We start from the raw sequence: 21,216 nt of genomic DNA on the forward strand, positions 1-21,216 counted from the left end.
TGTATATGATATATATATATGTATATGTATGTATATGTATATGATACATATATATATATGTGTGTGTGTATGTATATGTATATCCTCTGATTGATTATTGCTTTGCAGAGCCTGAAGGAACTTCTGTGTGATTGTATGGTTTTGCCGTCTTTATGCAGTTAAACAGGAAGTACAAGCAGATGAACAAAAGAGATCTGAAAAGCACAACAACCCCTTTAGTAATTGTTCAGACAGAGACTGCCCAAACAGAAAACACATGCTGTTTCCCCTTGGCCTGACCGATTTGGCATCCAGAGTACAAGTTCACAGGAGAGGGGCTGGGCCTCTCCAGGCAGGAACTAGAGTCAGAGGCTTCCCTGCCACTTGCTGGGAGAAAAGAACATTAGGAGTGCCTTTCAGTGTCTCGGTTCCTGAACTGTCTCATAGCCGCCAGGCATCTTGGGGCAATCCAACCAGAGCTCTCCCTCACCCTTGCAGGAATCCTGATGCAGGCCAAATACAGCAGCACAAGGAACATGCTGGATGCTGATGAAGGCACCACCATGAGCCTGTATTCTCGAGCCTCTGCTACAACCCAGCGGCCAGAGCCTAGGCACACAGGTACTCTGTCTCTGTCTCTTGAAGTCTAAATTGGCCAGATCCTTGATAAATGCATGAGATGAGCTACCTCTCCTAGGAATGTGCAAAATAGATGAAAAACAGAAAAATGTTTTCATGATTTGCAATAATGTGTAACTGTTCGCTTTCTACCACTTGTGTGCCACACATGTGAGCCTCTAAAAAATTAAACTCAGTATGTGCACAGATGTTTGTTTTTCTAAGATTCTGTTGCTGGCAAGGTGCTTTACATTTGAGGGTGTGTTGCTTTTACCAAGTGGGTATAGCTTGCAAAGGTGTGGTTGCGTTTACAATTAAAGCAATGTCCTTTCTCCTTCCCACCAGCCATGAAGGTCACATCCAATGCTGTTTTATTAACCATCTGTGATCTGATCTGGAAATTTAGATTTATAGAGGCTACCTTTCTGTTAGTTTTGAATTCATGGCTTTAGACAGAGCTTTCCAAGCAGGAATGTCAACCCTGGTATTTTGTTATAATAATTCTGCATCTTGAAGTTGAGAGGCCTTGGGAAAGTCATGTCAACATCAGCTGTTTGGTTTTATCATCTGTAAAATGAGAGGAATTAAAGCAAATGCTTTCTAAGGGCCCTTCAACGCTGAAATTCTGTGATTTGATGCGCTAAATGGTGGCCTCAGGTGCAATTAAATCCTATTGTCTCCCAGAATATTATTGAGACAATTGAATTAAATTATAAAAATATTTAATTTCAGTTACATTTTTAGCTTCCATCTTATGTTTTATTTCCAATAATTCATCCTGTGACATAGTAATAAAATATGTATTTTTCAGTCCACAGAAGAGATAACTTACATGCATAGATAGAAAAGGATCTTATTTCCTGGGCAACTCAGCCAATCTAAGGCAAAAATGTGACTTGAGTTGTAGTAAAATGACCTCACACTGTAATACAGAAAAGACTAGGTTCTAACACCAGGTATGCCACTTACTGTGTGGTATTGGACAAGTTAATTAAGTATTCTGGGGCCTCAGTTTTTTCATTTATAAAATGTTAATGATGATAAACATGTATATAGTGATTATTATGTGCTGGGCATTTTTAAGCACTTTATACGTATTAACTCATGTTAATAGATGTTAAATAGAGGTAACAAAACCTCTCCTATAAATAAGATGACTATGAGTGCTAAAGTTGATTAGCTACATAAAGTCCTTCGTACATTTCAGTCACAACACAATGTGAGTTTCTTTTCAATATCCATTCCTTGAGAATTCCTAAAATGTTCTATTTAACATTTCTGTGTCAATCTGCATCAAAGAGATCTATACCAAGTGCCTGTATCTTAATATGTTCTTTCTTTTAACCATATCCAGGTCTTCTTCACCTCTGTAAATCTGGCACACACTCTTACCCTGTTCTCTTCCATTTCTCTTAACCAAGGAACGTTATGTGTTCTTCCTTTCCTCTACTAAACCTTTCTATTCACTTTCTTTATTGAATGATTGGTCACCTGAGACTCACTTATGTGCTTTCGGTTTTTCTCTTCTAAATTATCTAGTAAGCTATGAGGGGACACTGGGGATTTCCAGCTTCGTTGGTGTGAAATACAGTGACAATTTTGGTATGTCAGTTTCTGTAGCCACTACATATGTATAATAGGATACAGTATATTTTTCTTCAACAAATCCTGTGAAGAGTCACTGCTGAAGGCTGTGGTTTTAAGTGGCTTGTGGATAACTTCATTTTTCACTATTGACTAGAGCCAGGAACTCTCATGAGAATTAGTGATCAGCATAATCAGGAACAGGGTGTAACAAATTCTGCTGAGGTTGGAGGGTGGAGAAGGAGATGGTGCGGAATAAAACACTAACTAAAACATCTGACAACCTTTTTGTAAGAAATGGAAATTGAAACAGTAGGAGTAGAGTTTGCAAAACAGTGTCTTCTAGGCAAACATCTGAAAACAGTTATCTTACCCTGTGTGTATAGAATCTTGTTTTCGTCTTGTGATAATGCAAATATTTAGAGGAAGGTCACTATGAAGTTGAATTATTTCTTAGGAAAATAGATCTGATATAATTTTGACTGTTAAAAATGACAGAACAAAAATCACTCTGGAAATTTTTTGGCAATGCAGAAGATTCAGGTTCAACATAATATTGTGACACAATTACAACTGGAAAATTTTAGAATTAATAAAAATAAGTAATATACATTCATTTATTTTCTAGATTTTCATTTTTTTCAAAATATAGTTATAATTATGTTAAAAATGCTAAATGATTTGGAAGCTAGAAAGCAAAAATGAAAGGCAATACCCTAAAGCCTTTCCACAAACTGGTGCTTGGGGTCATGTTCGGCCAGTCCTATTGCAAAGTACTGAGGATATAATGCCAAACATGATATGATTCCTGTTTATGAGGAAACTTAAAGTCCAATACAATTCTCAAGTCAGTAATCAGTGTGATAAGGCGCCGTGATGAAACCATGTGTACGGTAAAATGGAGAGCTCGGTCACTTCTGTCTGGTAGGGGTAGAGGAGATCTGGAAAGGTTTGAGAGAGTGATCATTGAGTTGGGTTGACTTTAAGATGTTCCTCATGATATGGAAGCAGAGATGGGAGGGTTTAAGGGACTAGGGGCGCTACAGGCAGACAGACAAATGAGAGAAAACTATGGAGATCTTAAGTAACTTTGTGTTTCAGAGAACTAGAAGCAATATATTACGGCTAAGGTTTAAAGTCAGTGAGGGGGAAGCTTAACAAAGGGTAAGTCTGGGAAGCTAAGGAGGACTTACTATGTCACATTTAAGTATTCTGATTCCATTCAGTAGGTAAAATGAGGTCACTGAAGGATCTAAACAGGTGTAATATAATCAATTTTGTGCTTTTAGAAGACCATCTAGGCTGCAATGAGGCGGATGGATTGAAGGAGTATGAAACTAGAGAAGCTAATACCCAGATTTTGCATTAGTCTAAGCATGGGATTAAAAGAACCTGAACTGAAGTAGTATGGGAATGCGGAAGAGGAATCAAATATGAGAGATGTTGAAGAGGTAGAACTTAAAGAATTGTGATTGGTTACAAATGAGAAGACAAGGAAAGGAGCATTGGTTAACTAGGTTCCTTTCCTTGTCTTCTCATTTGTAATGGTGCTGCCATTAACTGAGATAGAAACTACAAGAGGAAATAAGATGATGAATTCAGTTTGAGTTTGAGATGCCTGTAAGAAAAGGGACATGCAATTGGAGTTGCCTGAAGACACTTGTATGTACAGCATATGGATTGGAGGTAGGGATTCTGAGCTACATATTTATGTGAGAATTGTCAGCATTTAGGTAAGAATTAAACCTTCTGAGAATGGGAATGAGTGATATCACTGAAGAAGAGAATGTGAAATGAAAAGACAAGCAATAAAAAGCAAGAATAAGAGTGCCAAGGAAAGAATTTTAGGAAATACAAAATTAAGGGGCAGTAAGAGATTGCAATAAGAGCTACTACGAATGAATGATGGACAGTGGTAGGAGTGGACCAGGAGAGAAAAGCATCTAGGAAGCCAAGAGACAATAACTTTAAAAGAAATGGATAAAAACAACAGTAGTAGTGAATAGTGAATTTTAAAAAAAATAATAAATGTTGTAGAAAGTTCAAGGAATAAGAAGTCTAAAAACAATTTATCATTTTAGCAATAAGAAGGAAAATAGATTATTGGTAATTTTTAATAGCATAGGTTTGGAAGGCACTAATCGTTAAATAGGAATATAAATAATTTAAGTTATTTTTCTTTTCTTTTCTTTTTTGAGGACCCTAGCTATAAAAACAAAAGATAAAGTGTTAAAGCTGAGGTATTATGGGGCTGCATGAGTGTTTTAAAAATTTTTTTTAAAGATCTGGCAGATTCTAACTCAATTGTAGCTTGAAAAGAATACAGCTAGAACACTTCACACTACTAACATACTGGGGAGAGAGAAAATGAAATAACTGATGAACCAAAATTCCTGCTGAAGATTAAATGTAGTCCTATCAAAAGAATATGAAACTGATTTGGATTTAAGGGAAAGAAAACTTTAATGATAAATTCAAGTTCCACTTTTTCCTTACTCATATTAATTACAATATTCTCCAATTTTCCCAAATGTTTAGCTTCATTTATCAACTACAACATAAACCCTTCATTGAAGAGTCATGGCATAAATCACATCTAATTGAGTCAATAATCTTTAATGAATACCTATTAAATATCAAACATTATGGTAGGTGCTGGGAGACCGTATTTTTAAGTGCTTGGAGAAGTGGAAGGAATAATCTGAATCAATAATTATAAGAAAATATTATGTAGTGCTATGGAATATATGTAGGAGGCCACAGAAGAAAATAGCAATGAATAAGTTACTAATTGTGTTTACATCAAGTGTGTGTTTTTTAACAAGATGACATTTGATCTGGTCTGTAAGGCTGAGCCCAACTTTTCCAGGTAGAGCAAGATGGCGCACTGGGTGACATTTCCATTGTGAGGATCACATTTGCAAACACAAAAGCAGAGAGGTAAGGACCTAGCTTGGTGCAGTGTATTAACAGATAAAATTAAGAAAGACAAGGGTTCAGAGGGGAAAGATGAAATGTTAATTTTGGATTGAGATTAGATCAGTAAGATAATTTGGGGATCGTCAGCAGGCAAAACATGATGGCACAGTAGATGATGGGGCTGAGGAATAGTTAATCCTCAAAAGGAGTGATGTATGAGGGGGATGTAAGTAGATAAGGCAAAAACATAGGATGGGATCCTATTATGCAGGGCCTTGTATAGCATGCTAAGTAATGGTTTTATCCTTAAGGACGAGATTAAATTTATACTTTAGAAAGTTCACTTTGGTGGTAGAGTGGAGAATGTATAATGTAAGGTGGGTATTACTGAGATATTTCACAATATAGAAGTGAAAATTTGCAAGTGGCAAAACACTGGAGTCTTTCTATAATTCTATATGGAACTGACATATAAGACCAAATATTAATGTGGGATTTGTTGAAGGGATAGGAGAATGATTTAAAATATTCATCTCTAGAATAAGTGGCTTCAATAACACTTCTGGCTCCATCACTTACTAGTTGTGCAACCCTAAGCAAACTAAGTTACTCCTCCATACTTTAGTTTTCTTACCCAAATAAAGGTTGAAAATGGCATACTCTTGAATGATTTTTGGGAGATACAAATGAAATACCACAGCATATATATAACACACTCAGTGAGTATTATTATCACAAGCTGGGTGCCCTTGAGTAAAGTAACTAACCCCTCTAGGACTCAGTTGCTTACCTGTACAAGGGGTATTATAATCCTAGTATCTACCTCATTGGGTGTTTGTAAGGATAGATGATATGATTCTTATAAGGCATTTATCTCAGAAGTTCATGTTAACAATTGTCATTAATAGTAATGTTATTTTTGAATTATATTTCAGAAATAAAACTCCTTGATCGGGATATAAAATTGATTCATTTACATTTTACTCAAAAGAAAATGTATAATTCAGTTTCTAATTGCTGTAAATTGGAAACTTGATATATTCTGGAAATAACATGTTTTTAGATATATGTTCTTTTGAAATTATAGGAAGCATGACACCCATTTACTTTTAGAGAGAGTGAAAACAGCAAGTATTTGTAATATATTCATAAGAGAAAGCAAACATGCATTTTCATGAACACTGAAAAATACTCTTAACCCACAAAACCTCGAATACTCTCATGAGGAGGTTTACTGCCACATGCTAAGATTAAGGAAACAAGAAGTTGCTGAAAAGACAACATTTAAAAATTTAAACTATATCCAAGGAACAGATATGGGCTAGTAATATCTCGTGATTAAAAAATGTTAAAAGTACAGTGATCTAAAGGAGAAGATATGTATTTTCTGAAATATCAAGTACCTTGCCATCAGGGTAGCCCCTGTTTCTATGTGGATCCTGGTTCACAGGGAAGTATACAGAGTGGAGTTAAGCATGGCAGCTTAATCCTGGCTCTGCTAATCGTTTGCAGTGTGGCTTTGTGCAAATTATTTAAATTCTCTTGGTCTCTTCCAGCTTCTATAATCCTTTCTATGTTGGAGGCATGCTAATAGATTACATTTAATAATGTCTGTTTCATTTCTTATAGGCCCAAGAAATGGAAGTGTATAAAATTTCCTCTCTATGATGCCGATGAAGAGTAACTGGTTTAATATGACAACTCTCTTCATCCACAAAGTTTTTTATAACTACAAAGGAATTTGTACTCAAAACTTGATCTTAACACTGCAGCCTTTTATAGTAAGAGGATACAGGAAAGGGCTGTTTTTTTTTCTTTCTTTCTGTATATATATCTTATTATTCCTAGGGATGTTTATATCATTCTTTGGCCTGTCCACACCTTCTTCTAAACATGCCTCAGGAGACAGCATGAGAGTTTTCTTCCAAGAAATAAAGACACAATAAAGCCAAACCAAACTGAAACACCTCCCAAGCAGCTTATTTTTCTTATTTTAGTGTGAGAGTGGTCCCTAGAGAGAGACTTCATTATAATCAGGGGCACTTGGAATAAAACTCAGGAACATTAAACCCACAGTTAGAAAAAAAAAATACCTAGAGGGGGAAAACAGCATCAAAGAAAAAAAAAAAAGTGAAACTTTCAATCTTGGAAAACTGGTTTCCTAAGAAATGACCATACCTGGTATAGAAACTCCCTAGGATTGTGCTTCTCTGGATATCTAGATAAAATAGGAAGAGACTGTAAATATTGAGGGAGAAAAGGAGAAGGAGGAAAGAAAGGAGAGAGGGAGGGAAAAATAGAGAGAGAGAGAGAGAGAGAGAGAGAGAGAGAGAGATCAAAGCAGAAAAATTTCCAAATGATCAAGGAAAGATGATTAATTCCTTAGAAGGGAATTTTTAAATTCTTCTGTTTCCTTAACAGAAGATTTACTACACTTCTTTCTTATTCTGTCCTAGAGGCAGTCTTAGAAAGGATCGTGTATTTATTCTTTGCATAGATATAATTGTTATTAAATAATATCTTAATTCCTAAAGTCCATGCCCCCACTTCACAGTAAGGATTTAAATTCACTCTTCGATCCTTTGGAAAGAAAATCAATACTTTCATTTATATTTATATTATAGGAGGGAAAGCAGATTTCTTAAAGAATGAATAATTAGGTTGATTTCATAGTTCTTCTCCTTTACTTTCTTATTACTTTTAGTTTTGGCCAGAGAAATATTAATCATAACAGCATTTTAAAAAATGATTCCTTTTACATTTGTATCAATGTAAATGCACCTAAGCAGGGGTGGACAGGCATATAAGAGAGATATCTGTATATAATAGACACATACATTCATTCATTCATTCAACATTAATTGAGCTTTTTTTCAACTGATGTCCTACATGCTAAACAGACAATGATCTTTTTCTAGGAAGGAGCTTACTTTCTACTGGAGTAAGACAGATATAAATCAAAAGGAATAAGATATATAATTATTTGATGGTAATAACAGATATGGTGAAAAAGCCACCATGATAGTTGGTGCACTTTTACCTCTGCAATCTAGACACATCCGCATGCTTAATGTTCTTCAGTTACACAGAACTTTAAAAAGGCTTTGGGTTTTGGAGAGGAGGTTTAGACTCTTGCTCTTTTATGATGTTTTGATCTGAGATATCCTTAAGGGCAAAGCTTTGAGAAGTCAGCAATTTTTCAGGAAAATTTAAAACAAACCACACGGGCCAGCTGATGAAAAGAAGTAGGGGAGAAAGCAAAACTCTCTGGGATCTGTGCATGATTCAAAATCTCACGTCAGTGTATAGAAGCCAGTATGGCTGGGAGATGAATTTAGCTGCCCCCCGTCTGCTGACAAAAACTATTGCTGAAAAGTCAATAGATTTTTAAAAGTCAACCTATAAGGTTTAACTTTAGATAATCTTCTGTGCCTTTGTAAAAGTTACATAGTTTAGGTAATTTTAATTTTTCATCATTTAATTCTTCATTCATTTACTCGTTCAAATATGTATTCAGCCCTTACGTGCCAGGCACTATTTCTAGTACTATAAATACACCGGTGAACAAGATAGACAAGACCACTGTTTTGATAGAATGTACTCAAAAACAGAAAAACCATGAAAATAATACTTAATAATCTTATTTTTTAAAAACATACACAACAGGGTGATATGCTACAGATGGACACATGGACCCCTCCCAGGGCTCCAGGATTTTTACTTATTTTCCCTATTAGATTGTAAGTTCCAAAGAATAGTAATGATATTTTCTATTTCTATACTATCTTTGCCACTTCTCATTCCCTATTTGGAAATAATATTTAACATAAGTCTCTGTGCCTAGAATATATTATGCAGAGGGCTTTTCTAAAGAGGAAGTGAGTTTGTTTCTTTGCTCTTTCTGTTTTGGAACCTGACTTGAATTCCCAAGGAAGTAAAACGCTCAGGTCAAGAAGAGATCAGTTTGTTTGAGGGTTTCTCTCCCTTTGTTTCATTTTAATCACAGTGTTAGATGCTACCTCCACCTGATTGGGGGAGAGGGGGTCTTCCTTGTCAGATATCTCAGGTCATTCAGATTGATAGCTGACTTCACTAGGTGATGGGTTTACTTTCCACTGAGTGGAGCCCCTAAAATTACCACAAGGCAAACGTGTGGGGGTGTGGGCAAGGGATGCTACCTACAGTTTTTCCATCGGCTCAAAAGTGAGATAGATTAGCTCCATCCTTGAGAAGTCGATGATTGTATTTCTCTATAATCTATTTTTGGAGAGGTATGAAACAAATGGATGAACAAACAAAATCCTTACAAAAAAGGGACTTTCAACAAAGAAATCCCAAAAAGAAACAGTAAAATGATTGTTTCTCATTACTGATATGCAATTTGCTTTTTAGCGGAAGCGTATATGGAACTTTGGGGTGGGGTGGCGTTTTGCAAAAATAACAAAATTTAATTTTGTTTCTTCTTTGATGATGTTAAAAGTTGTTCTTTCTTAAGACATTTTCATGAGAGTCTTTCATAACTCGAATTTTGTCAAAAATAAGGTTATACAAACAATCATATAAAGATAATAAATGGTAATGTATAACTTGATTCAGTGGAAAGTAGGATGGGGTGGGTGTGGGGGATAGAAATGGGTGGGGCTTGTGAAAGAATCTAGCCGTGATGAGTGAAGCTTGGCACCGAGCCTTATGACAACGTTTCTGAGGACAGAAGGAATGTTATCTAGTCCCTGATTACTGCTGTCCTGCAGAATATGTTCTTTCCCAGAATTGACTCCTCTCGCTTGCTGCTGATACAGATCCAAGAGGAAGAAAGAGCGAAACCCTGCCTTTTCTTTTGTTCCTGCAGAGCACCGGCCGCCCTCTTTAGCTTGGCGTCCAGCGGCCCTGACCCTCCTCACTTTGTGCCTGGTGCTGCTGATGGGCCTGGCAGCGCTGGGGCTTGTGTGTAAGTCTGCGCTCTGACTTGGGGGAGAATCCTGGTTCCAAGGTTTGTCCAGGATGAGAAATACTTGTTATGAATTTTTTTAAAATTTAATTCTGGAGCCTGTGGATAATTCAATGTATCTTATTCTAAAGTACCTATGTATATGATGAGTAGTGGAAGAAGCATTAAAATAGAGTAATCACTTGCCAGCTAGACTCTTGTGTTCTGTTTGAGATAAGAAGGTTTTGTCTGTTTATATGCCAATATTTAAAATCAACAGTTTTGAATGAATGCATGCTTCAGCCCTCTTCCATTCCTCAAAAGAGTACAGGCAGTGGTTTTTTATTTTTAGTATGTCTAGCTCAGTGGGCTTAATGCAGAGGGAAGAGATTTTATTTATATTCCATCTGCAAAATATAAGAACAGATCAGGTCCTTAATCCCTATAATATTTTTACAAAAAGTTCAAGAAGTTATAAAATTATTTTGAATACACTTGTGAAAATCAAACAAGGAAAAATGCATGTGTAAAAAGTCTTTAAATTTCAAACTAATAAGGACAAGTTGAAAAATGTAAAAAAAGAAGTGGGTAAATTTGCTTCATTAGATCCACACCCTGCAACAGTTTCCTTAATAGTTGAAGAAAGTGGTTCAAGGTAAAAGTTTACATTGAAAAGCATATTTTAATATCAAAAACTTGGTTCTTATAGAACATTTGTTTATAATTTTCAAATTAAAAAAATTGTATTTCTTAGTGTTTCTATTCTAACCCCCAAAATTTTACTTCATTTTGATATAACTATTGTTTTGAAAACACTATTCTCTTTAAGGATATGAAGCAGCTTTCATGATTCATGAAACATGAATCATGTTTCATGATTCATGAAACATTTCTCTACTTAGACTTTGAAACCTAGAGAGTTAAACCTAAATGTTGAATTTTTCTAGCCAGATAATATTAAAGAAGTTAATTGTTCTCATTGAGCCCAATTGCAAATCTATTAAAATATAGAAATAATAACATAACTATTTTAATGACTGAATGAGATAATGTATGGTACATTGTCAATACTCAATATAACGTTCAAAGGATACATGGATTTGTGGTTTCACATTGAGTAATGGTTTGAGAATATACACAGAAATATTTATTGAGCAGTAAATATGGTTAAGGAATTTATTCCTGAAGTTAGAAATTATTATTATGATTCCACATTTCAGATCAAAAAACAAATTAGAGAAATTAATTTACCTATGGTAATACAATTTATTATGGACTACAGTCCAAACTTGAATATAGGTGATATGAGATCTCAGGTCCTGAGATCATAAACAATACACTGTTTTGTGTTCACTATATGTAGAAAATAGAAATAGAAATAGAAATGAAGAAATAAGCTGTACATTCTGACTTAGTAACTTGGGTTAGTTTTTCAGTACTACCAGCTCTCCAATAGTCAGCAAGACAGTATTTCTGAAAAGGAAGAAAGATTGGGAAATCTCTCCCAACAGCTGCAATCTCTCCAAGCTCAGAACAGGAAGCTTGCAGAAACTCTGCAGCGTGTGGCTGAAAAACTCTGTCGTGAGCTCTATAACAAAACTGGAGGTAAGTGAGTTCTGATCACTATCCTCCCCTCTGCCCTTAGGATATCTGTCAACATGGGTCTGACTTTGCCATCAGTGTACCTGGGAACCACTGTATTACGTAACTAACCAGTTGTATTATTTAACTAGTTGTCTGGCACACTTAATATTGACTTTGGGCATCCAGGGCATCTTCAGTTATTGAGATCATTTAGTTCAGATACATCTGTGTTATAATATATGAAAGAATTCTTCAAATTCGGACATTTTAAACAATAAAAACAATTGACTTCAAATAACCAAAATAACACTACAAGTACATAAAATACAGGGTTATTCCTCAATTTACTTTGGCACATGGAGACCTAACAGTAGTATGTATTTGATAATGTCTTTATAAATCCTTCCCCATTAAGAAGTTAATGAACTCGTCACTATAGTTCTCAAATTTTAAGAATCATGCAAGTTAAAAATGCTGATAAATTGAATTAAATTACAGTTATTTTAATTTGGTATGACTTGTCTGGGTACCGAAGATCTGCATTTTAATAAGAACTGCCTATGATGACAATGCCAGTGGCAGATGAAGCATGCTCTGATAAATACTGTTGAACAAGACTAGAAGCATCACCTCATTCCTGTCTTTTTTTCTCCTCTCTTTTTGTTTCATAATATCCAGCTGTATTCAAGTCAGCCTTCCCTTCTGTTCTCCTCAGGCATGCATTGGAAGTTACATATATTCCAAGTCTCCACTTTTTATTTTTCTTTCAAGGGCTCTGAATTAGAAGGAAGTCTCTTCATCTTCCAGACACGTACCACTTCCCACACTACGCAGACAGCCTGAATGCATAGTTACCCAGTAAATAATATCAATAGGCTCACTTCCACTTCCCTAAAGTGATTCTTTTCCACGTGACTAATGATCTCACTGATCACAATTTTCTTTCTTGTCTTTTTTCTTTTTTAACCTTATTGAGAAATAATTGACAAGTATAATGGTATATATTTAAAGGGTACAATGAGATGCTTTGATATACACATACATTATACAGTAATTATCAAGATCAAGGTTAATTAACACATCTACCACCTCGTGTACTTCCCCCCCTTATTCTTATGTTTCTGCTAACAATAGCCCCCAGTGTACATTATTTTATTTGTTGGATGACACATTATCAGAAGGTAACCCAAATTTCTGTGACATGAATGGTCTCTGGAATTTACATATAGCTGCACAAAAACAAATAAAAAAGCTACACAAATAAACTACATTTAGTTTAAATATAAAATCTACATGCAAAAGTGTTAATGATGTTCTTTATTCTCATGAAAATGTTCTTGGTTTGATGTTAGTTAGTTTTATTTTGTTCCTCTTGATTTCTTACTTTCCTCTTTCCCATTATCCATCCATTTATCCACCAACTCAATTAGTGTTCATTGAGCACCTACTGATATATACAATACAAAACACAAAGATTTCTTTCCTCATGAACCTCTTACACTATTGAAGGTAGTTGTAATAAATGGACTTAAAAACATAAAATAAGATGACCAGCTTGTCTAAGTTTGTGCAAAACTTTTCCAGTTTTAGAACTGAAAGTCCTGAATTCTGGGAAACCCTAGATTCCAGGCATACAAGAATGGTTGGTCAACCTGAACATCATCATATATGAGAAGGTAATTAATCGTATAGGAAATAAAGTAGACAAGGTAAGGTGGATTAGGGATTCACAGATGGTAGGTTGCAAATTTAAATAGAGATACCATAAATTCCTAATTAAGATGATGATATAGGAGCAAAGATTTGAAGAGTTGAGGGACTTAGCCATGTGCATATATGGAGGTAGAACAAGCCTCATAGAGAGGGAAAAAAGTGTAAGAGTCCTAAAATGTGAATATATCTGCATATTCAAGGAATAATAAGGACCCTGTGTACCTGGAGCAGAGTGAGGGAGTATTTATGGCGTTAGGGAACATTGTAAGGGATTTAGTTAGCTTGTATTTTAAGCCTAGTGAGAATTCATGACAGGATCTTGAGCGGAGGAAATACTCATCTGACGTGAATTTTTAAAGGCTAACCCTGCAAATATGTTGGAAATAGACTGGAATAGGGAAGGATAGAAACAGATATATTACATAACAGACAGCTATTGAAGTATTCCAGTAGAGATGATGGTGCCTCCAACTAGGATGTTATCAGTGGAGATGAATGCATGATGGAATGAAATGGAATGTGAGAGAAATAAAGGAGTCAAAGATATCTCCAGAGTTTTTGGACAAAGCAACTAGAAGCATAATGATGTGACCAAGTGAAATGGGAAAGAATTCTGTGGTTATAAGGGGAAGGTTAGAAACCAGGAATGCTGTTTTGGGCATGTTGAATTTGAAATATAATTAAGTATCAAAGTGGAGGTAGGAATAGTCAGTGTGGTACACAAGAAATAACGTCTGGGACAGAGATATAAACTGACTTACAAAGAAATCTCCTAACTTATTTATTTAAAACTTTGCTTTATCTTGTGAACTATTTCAACTATACAGAAAACTACAAACAATAATGTAGTATCCACTTGTGTACTGACCATTCAGTTTAACACATCAACATTTTGACACTGGATTTTTAAAATAAAGACATTTTTATGGAATTATTGAGTTCCTATCCCACTATTTACCCACAACGGACTTGTTATGGGCCCCACCCTCAAAGGCGCAAGCCCATGTTCCCATATAAGTGTTAAAACCATGGCTCTCAGGGCCTAGTTCCTATATTTACAGCCACTACCCACATAGTTCATCTCACCCTTGACCTATGCTCTTACTTCTCTAAGTTCGATGCCCATCTTAATCTCTGATACATGGAGATTTACCATTCCAATTCATACTTGGCTTAGTAGTTACGTTTTTCTAAAATTGTATTTACTTGTGTTTAGAATGAGCAGAGTCCGTATCCTATTGGTATGTGCTGCATTTAAAAAAATCATATTACTCCTATAAGAGGATTTTGAGGAAGAAAATTATAGAACTTCAAATGTTTCTTAAGTACAATGCATATTGAGTTACTGAACATATGAAAAGTTCTTTATGAAATTGAATATCCTCTCTGTATGCTGAACTGCATAGGGAAAAGGACAAGGAAGTGCCAGTCACTCATTGCTACATTCCAAATCCATGAAAGCAGGTAGCGTCTGTTTTAATTTCCACTGTATGCTCAGCACCAATTACAATTCAAAGCACATAGTGAGTGCTAGGTAAACATTTGTAGTTATTGCCTGGGCAATGAAATAGCTAAGAGAAAGGGAATCCATTCTTTCTTGGGTCATCACATACTATATAATTTCAGGAGTGGAAAACCAGCAAATCTGGATAAAAAATATCTTATTAAAATTGATTTCTTTCCAAGAGCACAGATGTAGCCCTTGCCCAGAAAAATGGAAGTGGCATGGGGACAAATGCTACCAGTTCTATAAAGAGAGCAGGAATTGGCAAGGCTGTGAATATTTCTGCATTGCTGAGCACTCCACCATGCTGAAGATAAACACACAAGAAGTGTTGGTAAGGTCCTGAGATTTTGTCAGTGTTTGAAGTATTCTTAAAAACAGGTCTTTAAAAAAGCTATATAAGAAAAATCTAAGGAGTCAGTGTCCATGGGCTCTCCCACTTTTTGCACTCAGGGACACACACACACACACACACACACACACGTACACACACAAAGATTTTTTTCTTTCTTCCCTTCCTTGTCTGAGACATAAATCGTCCTTCCAAATTCTTCTTTTACCTCTTTTTGCATCAGTGTATTCATTTTTCTTTCTTCCTTCCTGGTCAGTCCTTTTCTCATGTATTTATAAAGGTTACTTCCCCATTCTTTCACTTTACCTTCCATAGTCTTCCATTTCCCAGAATCACCACTACATCTTTTTGGAAATCTGTCTCCTGTATTTTTTTATATCAATCATTTTTTTGTAAATCTGTCTCCTGTGTTTTTTTTTATATCAATCTTAGTATTTACCCTGTGACTTGAAAATAATGATCATTTATAAACCTTCAGTGATGTGATTCTTGATTTCAGATTATTAGTATACATTCCAGGCTTATTAAAACAAAATACATTTTTTAACTTTGACACATTCACTGATCTCAGCACAAAAGCTTTCCTCTGAAGTGTACTATCATCTATGTGAGGCAGGACTCATGCTATTCTCTTATGAAAAGTGTTGGTTTGGCCCTACACACACACACACACACACACACACACACACACACACACATTTCTAAAGCTAAAGGTTTTCTTGTGTGTCTTTCACAGGAGTTTGCCATGTCTCAGAGCTACACTGAGTTTTTCTACTCGTATTGGACAGGGCTATCCCGCAATGGCAGTGGCAAGGCCTGGCTCTGGTTGGATGGAACCCCTTACACCTCTGAACTGTAAGCCTTCAGAATATTTTGTTGGAAAGGCATTTAATAGAGCCATGTTGTTGAGTGACAGAGTTCAACAATTTGTTTCAATAAATTGTAATGGAACATCTGCTTTGTATTGGATGCTATGTTTGTAGGAAGAATATCCACCAATGTATAAAATAGTGCTTGCTCTTGAATGGTTTATAAAGTAGAGAGGGAGACAGATGCACATTATTAATAAAATAATAGAGAAAGTTCTTTGTCTGGTTGCTTTTAGAATTTTATTTATTTTAGAGCCTGAAGTTTCTTGGAACATTAAAATTGTCTGGGATTCCCTAAAGGAGGGGAGGGGAAGGAAGAGGAGGGGAAGGGAGCGGAAAGAAGAGGAGAAATCTTTGTTGAGTGAGTAAACTCAAGTCCAGTTGTAATGGTGACTTGCCTAAAGTCATAAAACTTCACCACTTGTCAATACCCAGAGCTAGTATAAGATCTCAGATTTCTTGCCTTTCTCAGATGTGCATTGTAATGGGGAGCACATCTTTAAAAATACAGTCTCTGAGAATAGATTTACTGATAAAATAAAGAGTAATATTATCAAAAATTAGATTTACTTATGTGAGCATTTAGATAGGAGTGTGCATAATATCCTTTGAAATAGGTAAATGTAATATATAATTGAAAGCCATATTTAAACAGACATCTTTCTTCTTTATATACCATATAGAATTTATTCTCCCAGGAAATAGAACATATTCAATGTAATCATTTTTATTTCATAGTTAAATAAACTAAGCAGGTAATTTTTAAGTAAACTGAAGGTAGATAATTTTTCAGATGGCAATAAAATTATATGTTAAGTTTTGATTATAATGTGTAACGTAATATTAGTTACAAACAGTTTTTGTTGTTTTGGGTGATCTGATGCTTCTAAGAATAACTATGGAAATTGAGGGACTGAAAAATTTAAAAGGACTTGGTGACCCCATCTTTCCAGCAAAGTCATTCTGGGCATCTATTCTATAATTTTATCCAGCTAGGAATACTTCCTATGTACTTTCTTGGGTACTTAATATTTCATTTTAGAAACAAACTGTGATTAAATTAACATTTTTTTCTTTTTTAAGATTTGAGATAATTATAGATTTCACCAGCCTAAGAAGCAGGGACTGTGTGACCATCCTCAATGGAAAGGCTTTCTCAAAAGACTGCAAAGAGTTAAGGCGGTGTGCATGTGAAAAAATGGCGGCCACAGTGAAGCTAGAGAGACTCCATTAGCTTCTTTGAATGATTACATGAAGGTGATTGACACTCCAGCTGCAACTACAACTTCGAGCTCCCTTCAGAGAAACTTAAGATCAGAACAAAAGTTGCACTTGTAATAGTTTGGTTCCAGTTCCTATTTTTTTCAATTTGATCCATGTTTATACAATTGAACAAAATGTCTAAGACAAGTAATGTCAAAGCAAGGGATACTGAAACATGGGGAAACAGAAAAAAAAAAATCAAGAAAGGCAATCCCTCCACTAGCACAAGAAGGATTTTCATATTTCCTGCTCAGGATCATCAGCATTCTGAACTTGGGTTCATGCGCGTACTTACTAGTCACAGAGAAATCTTATTTATGTATCACCAACTAGCCCTAGAAACCCATCAAGTTATAATCCGATACCTTCTTGACTTTGAAATAACTTTCTAGTGCTCTTCCCTCTCAGCATCTAATATCATCTCCCTGTTTTCTTGTCTACCTTAATATTTGGAGAAGTGAGAAACTTAAACCAAAGAAATAAGTGTATGTAACACCCTTTACTCCAGTAGTCAAATAGTCCATGAGAAATTAGCAATCATTCCTTATACTGTGCTACCAAATACACAACTGATTCTTTTTGTTTTCTTTAGTTCATATATATATATGAACTAAAAAGATATACGTGTGTGTGTGTGTGTGTGTGTGTGTGTGTGTATCTTTTTCCCTTCTCAATCTCTCAATAAAGCACCCATCTGCTATGTCTATAACCTGCTTTCCACTGGGCTAGTTCTCTTTATTAGTATCTTAACTTCTTGCACATATATCTCCTTATGTCCATTTAAGATTCCAATGATTGTGTCCTTTCCCTAAGAATTTCTCCTAGGAAAGAAATATTCTCAACTCAATTCTATATCAGAATTACTGTTCCTGATGCTCCATTCAGAGAGCATGAAGACTAGAAAAAAAAAAAATCAGTCTGTGTGTGTGCATCTGGGATAGTTTGGTTTCAGTTCCTATTTTCTTCCATTCAATCCATATTTATACCTTACAGGTACTAAATATTTAATAATAATAAATGTAGATAATGTGAACTGTGTGTCATTTTAGAATGGATTTGTGATTTGGGGGGAAATTCCGTGTGGAAATGCTTTTCAAAATATGATAGCAGTCGGTATTTTGGTTGTTTGCCCCTTACTGAGCGTTTGTAGGGACTCTATAAGAGTACTGATGTTTGATTACTTGAGGAAAATAAGAAGTCTTTGAAATGCATTTTGTCCTCAAGAGGATGGCTTTAACACTTTCCTAAAATGAAATCTTTTGATTCAAGTTTATGTCATCAACACATGGCTAAAGATGAGTAAATTCAAATTGCAGTAGGGCACATTATCCACTCCGGTCACAAAAGTGAGAGACTGACATCCATATACATAGTTGGTTTCTTGTGTAGGTGTCCCTTTCTCAGGGTGACAATGCTCACAACCATAACAAGGGTCATTGCAAATAGCACCATCACAGACAATGACTTTGTTGGTTTCTAGATGAGTCAATTTTAGGATAATTTATTATAAATCTTTATTTTTCAACAGTGAGAACTGGGGTGCTTAAGTTTTATTTTCAGTAAACATCCATCTCATGGTGACATGACATTAAGTTAGCAAACAAATGATAAAGATAACACTTTTGCGTTCATTTTCATAAGGCTGTGTCATTTATCAATCACTAGTTGTATATTTCTTCCCTAAGAATTTTCCTTTCAATATTCTGTTGATTAGCTAGGAAATTTTTTCAGTGTTGAGCAAATTTTGTGTTGATTTATTGTATTGTGCAAAGAGAACTGCACTGTGATCATAAAATGAGAGTTGTAGATCCTCTATTTTCATTTATTATTGTAAAAATCACTCCACTTCCAGAAGCTTATTCCATTAAGTAAAAAGTGGAAATATTTATAATTTCCTCACAGTGTAACTGTTGGCTGAAATGAGGTATATGTGAAATTTGTTTTATACTCTAAATTGTAATATCAAATTTAAAGAATATTAAAATATGTTTAAAAGAGGGAAAGGATTTATTGATTATTATTAAAAATAGAGGAGCACAAATGAGCCTTAAACAACCTTCTTTGGAGACATGTATTCATGAACAAATTGTAGAAAGTCACCAAAGTTGAAGAGCTGTGGATATTACCAAATATTTTCTATGGTGGGTACAGATATTTAATGCACACAGTTAATGTAATAAGCACATGCCTATACATGTGGATTAGGCTTTTAGTTAAGCAATTAAGTGTCATTTAAGCATCGCTACTACAGAAAGAAAATATGGTTCATATGAGAAAGTCAAATGACTTTGTGAACTAACTTGTAAAGTGAAGACGATGCACACAAGTTTTGACCCCTGGCATCCTACGTAACTACAGTCTAGTGCAGGGTTGGATGACAAGTGTGTTTTTAAACGACATTGCTTTCAAAAGTCTAGGTGCCTGGAGACTGGGTGTTGAATATTATTCTTTTTTGAAATCTGCCACCTAAGGGAAAATGTCACTTTAGATGGTGAGGAAGGAAAAAGAATCACATTTTTAAACATTTTTGGCTATTCTTGAGCTTGTTTCTCTCCATCTTTGCCCTCAATAATCCTCTCATCTGTAATCAGGACCCACAATACTGCCGACAATATGAGCAAACATTTCAAAAGAACAGCAAAAGAATACGGCACAACATTCTCTCCACAAACTAAAAAAGAAAAAAAAAATTAAGACTAGAAAATAATTATAACATGAATTTGAAAATATGATTTGCTGAGAACAATTTTCCATTTAGAATCAGAGAAGGCAGCACCCCATGAATTGGTTTTCCAGTAAGGGAAGACCTTTTCTCTTCTGGGCTGTTGTATGTTTAGGTTATTCTGAAGAAATTGCAGGAAAAGTCAAACGAGGAACGTGGCCTTTACTGGTAGATCTGAGTTCCCCAGGGTACACAATAAGCTATTTCTTTTCCTGAGGATATTGAACCAGTTCTTAAAACTTATCAACAGGAAACAGGTCATGAGCCCTGTAACAGCAGGAAGTATGAGAAATGCAATGGAAGCTTTTACTTTGGGGATATAAACAGATTATGAAATAAGTAGAAAAGTCTAATAAGTTGCCTCAGGATTGGCCTTAATATCTGGAAGTCAAATACTTTGTCATTTTTGAAGAATACAAAAAGCAGCATGATCTGATTTAAAGTGTACATAACTTTTTAACAAGGTTCATTGTATGAACAGACTTTTTAGAATCTAATAATACTATTATTCTATAAATTTTACTTGTCTAATGTTCTTTTTACACACTTATTGTACTTTAACCATACCACATAACACATCCTCTTTATATCTGTAGGACACAGTTTTATGTTTCCTTTCACTTTTTTAAAGCTAACTTGGAATTCAATGAGGTGAATCAAGATACCCAATTCATTATTGGTGGGACTAGGAAACAACACTGTTTATCCCAGTGCTAAGGCCCAGTCTCTTCCCACTGCTTTGTAAAAGGCCTTGGTATTCTGGACCAAAAGCAACCTGCAAGAAAAAAATCTTCTACTCATAATATCTGTGTGGAAATCAATATTGCCACTGTTGGAATTTGTAGGTGCTTATGCCAGCTGCACTGGAGATAAAATTCTGACTTGTAAACATAGCATCACATACTGGTGGGGTGACATCAGCTGAAGGATGTTTGCCTTTTGCTTCTTTGTACTTTTTCTAAAAAGAGTTATTAAATGCTTCCTATCCTTTCTCTAAACATAGCTCCACGACAATACTTTGGAGAATCTTGAAGATAAACAGTCTTTACTACTAAAATTTGCTATTGTTTCCCTTTTATTCCAGGTTATTATACTCAGCTGCCAGCTGCCAGCTGTGAAAACCAAACACAGGAGACAACTTATGCTGTTTTGCTCTTCTCCTTTTCTACTTTCCTCAGAGAA

The 21,216-nt window shown here is 35.3% G+C and overlaps 1 protein-coding gene across 2 annotated transcripts; it reads left to right on the top strand.

Moving 5' to 3' along the window:
• The first annotated feature begins 263 nt into the window (after positions 1 to 263).
• On the top strand, positions 264 to 18,345 carry CLEC1A (C-type lectin domain family 1 member A). 2 transcript variants are annotated; one of them, XM_019713516.2, is made up of 6 exons: positions 264 to 600; positions 9,950 to 10,048; positions 11,456 to 11,632; positions 15,011 to 15,162; positions 15,917 to 16,035; positions 17,133 to 18,345. In XM_019713516.2, the coding sequence occupies exons 1-6, from the start codon at positions 486 to 488 to the stop codon at positions 17,281 to 17,283; spliced, it is 813 nt and encodes a 270-aa protein (XP_019569075.1). In that variant the 5' UTR covers positions 264 to 485; the 3' UTR covers positions 17,284 to 18,345. The 2 variants fall into 2 exon arrangements, with proteins under 2 accessions (XP_019569075.1, XP_074182120.1); XM_074326019.1 differs by lacking the exon at positions 264 to 600 and adding an exon at positions 5,085 to 5,121.
• Positions 18,346 to 21,216: the final 2,871 nt, after the last annotated feature.

Source organism: Rhinolophus sinicus, linkage group LG02 (genome assembly GCF_036562045.2).
Source record: "Rhinolophus sinicus isolate RSC01 linkage group LG02, ASM3656204v1, whole genome shotgun sequence".
Taxonomy (NCBI): domain Eukaryota; kingdom Metazoa; phylum Chordata; class Mammalia; order Chiroptera; family Rhinolophidae; genus Rhinolophus; species Rhinolophus sinicus.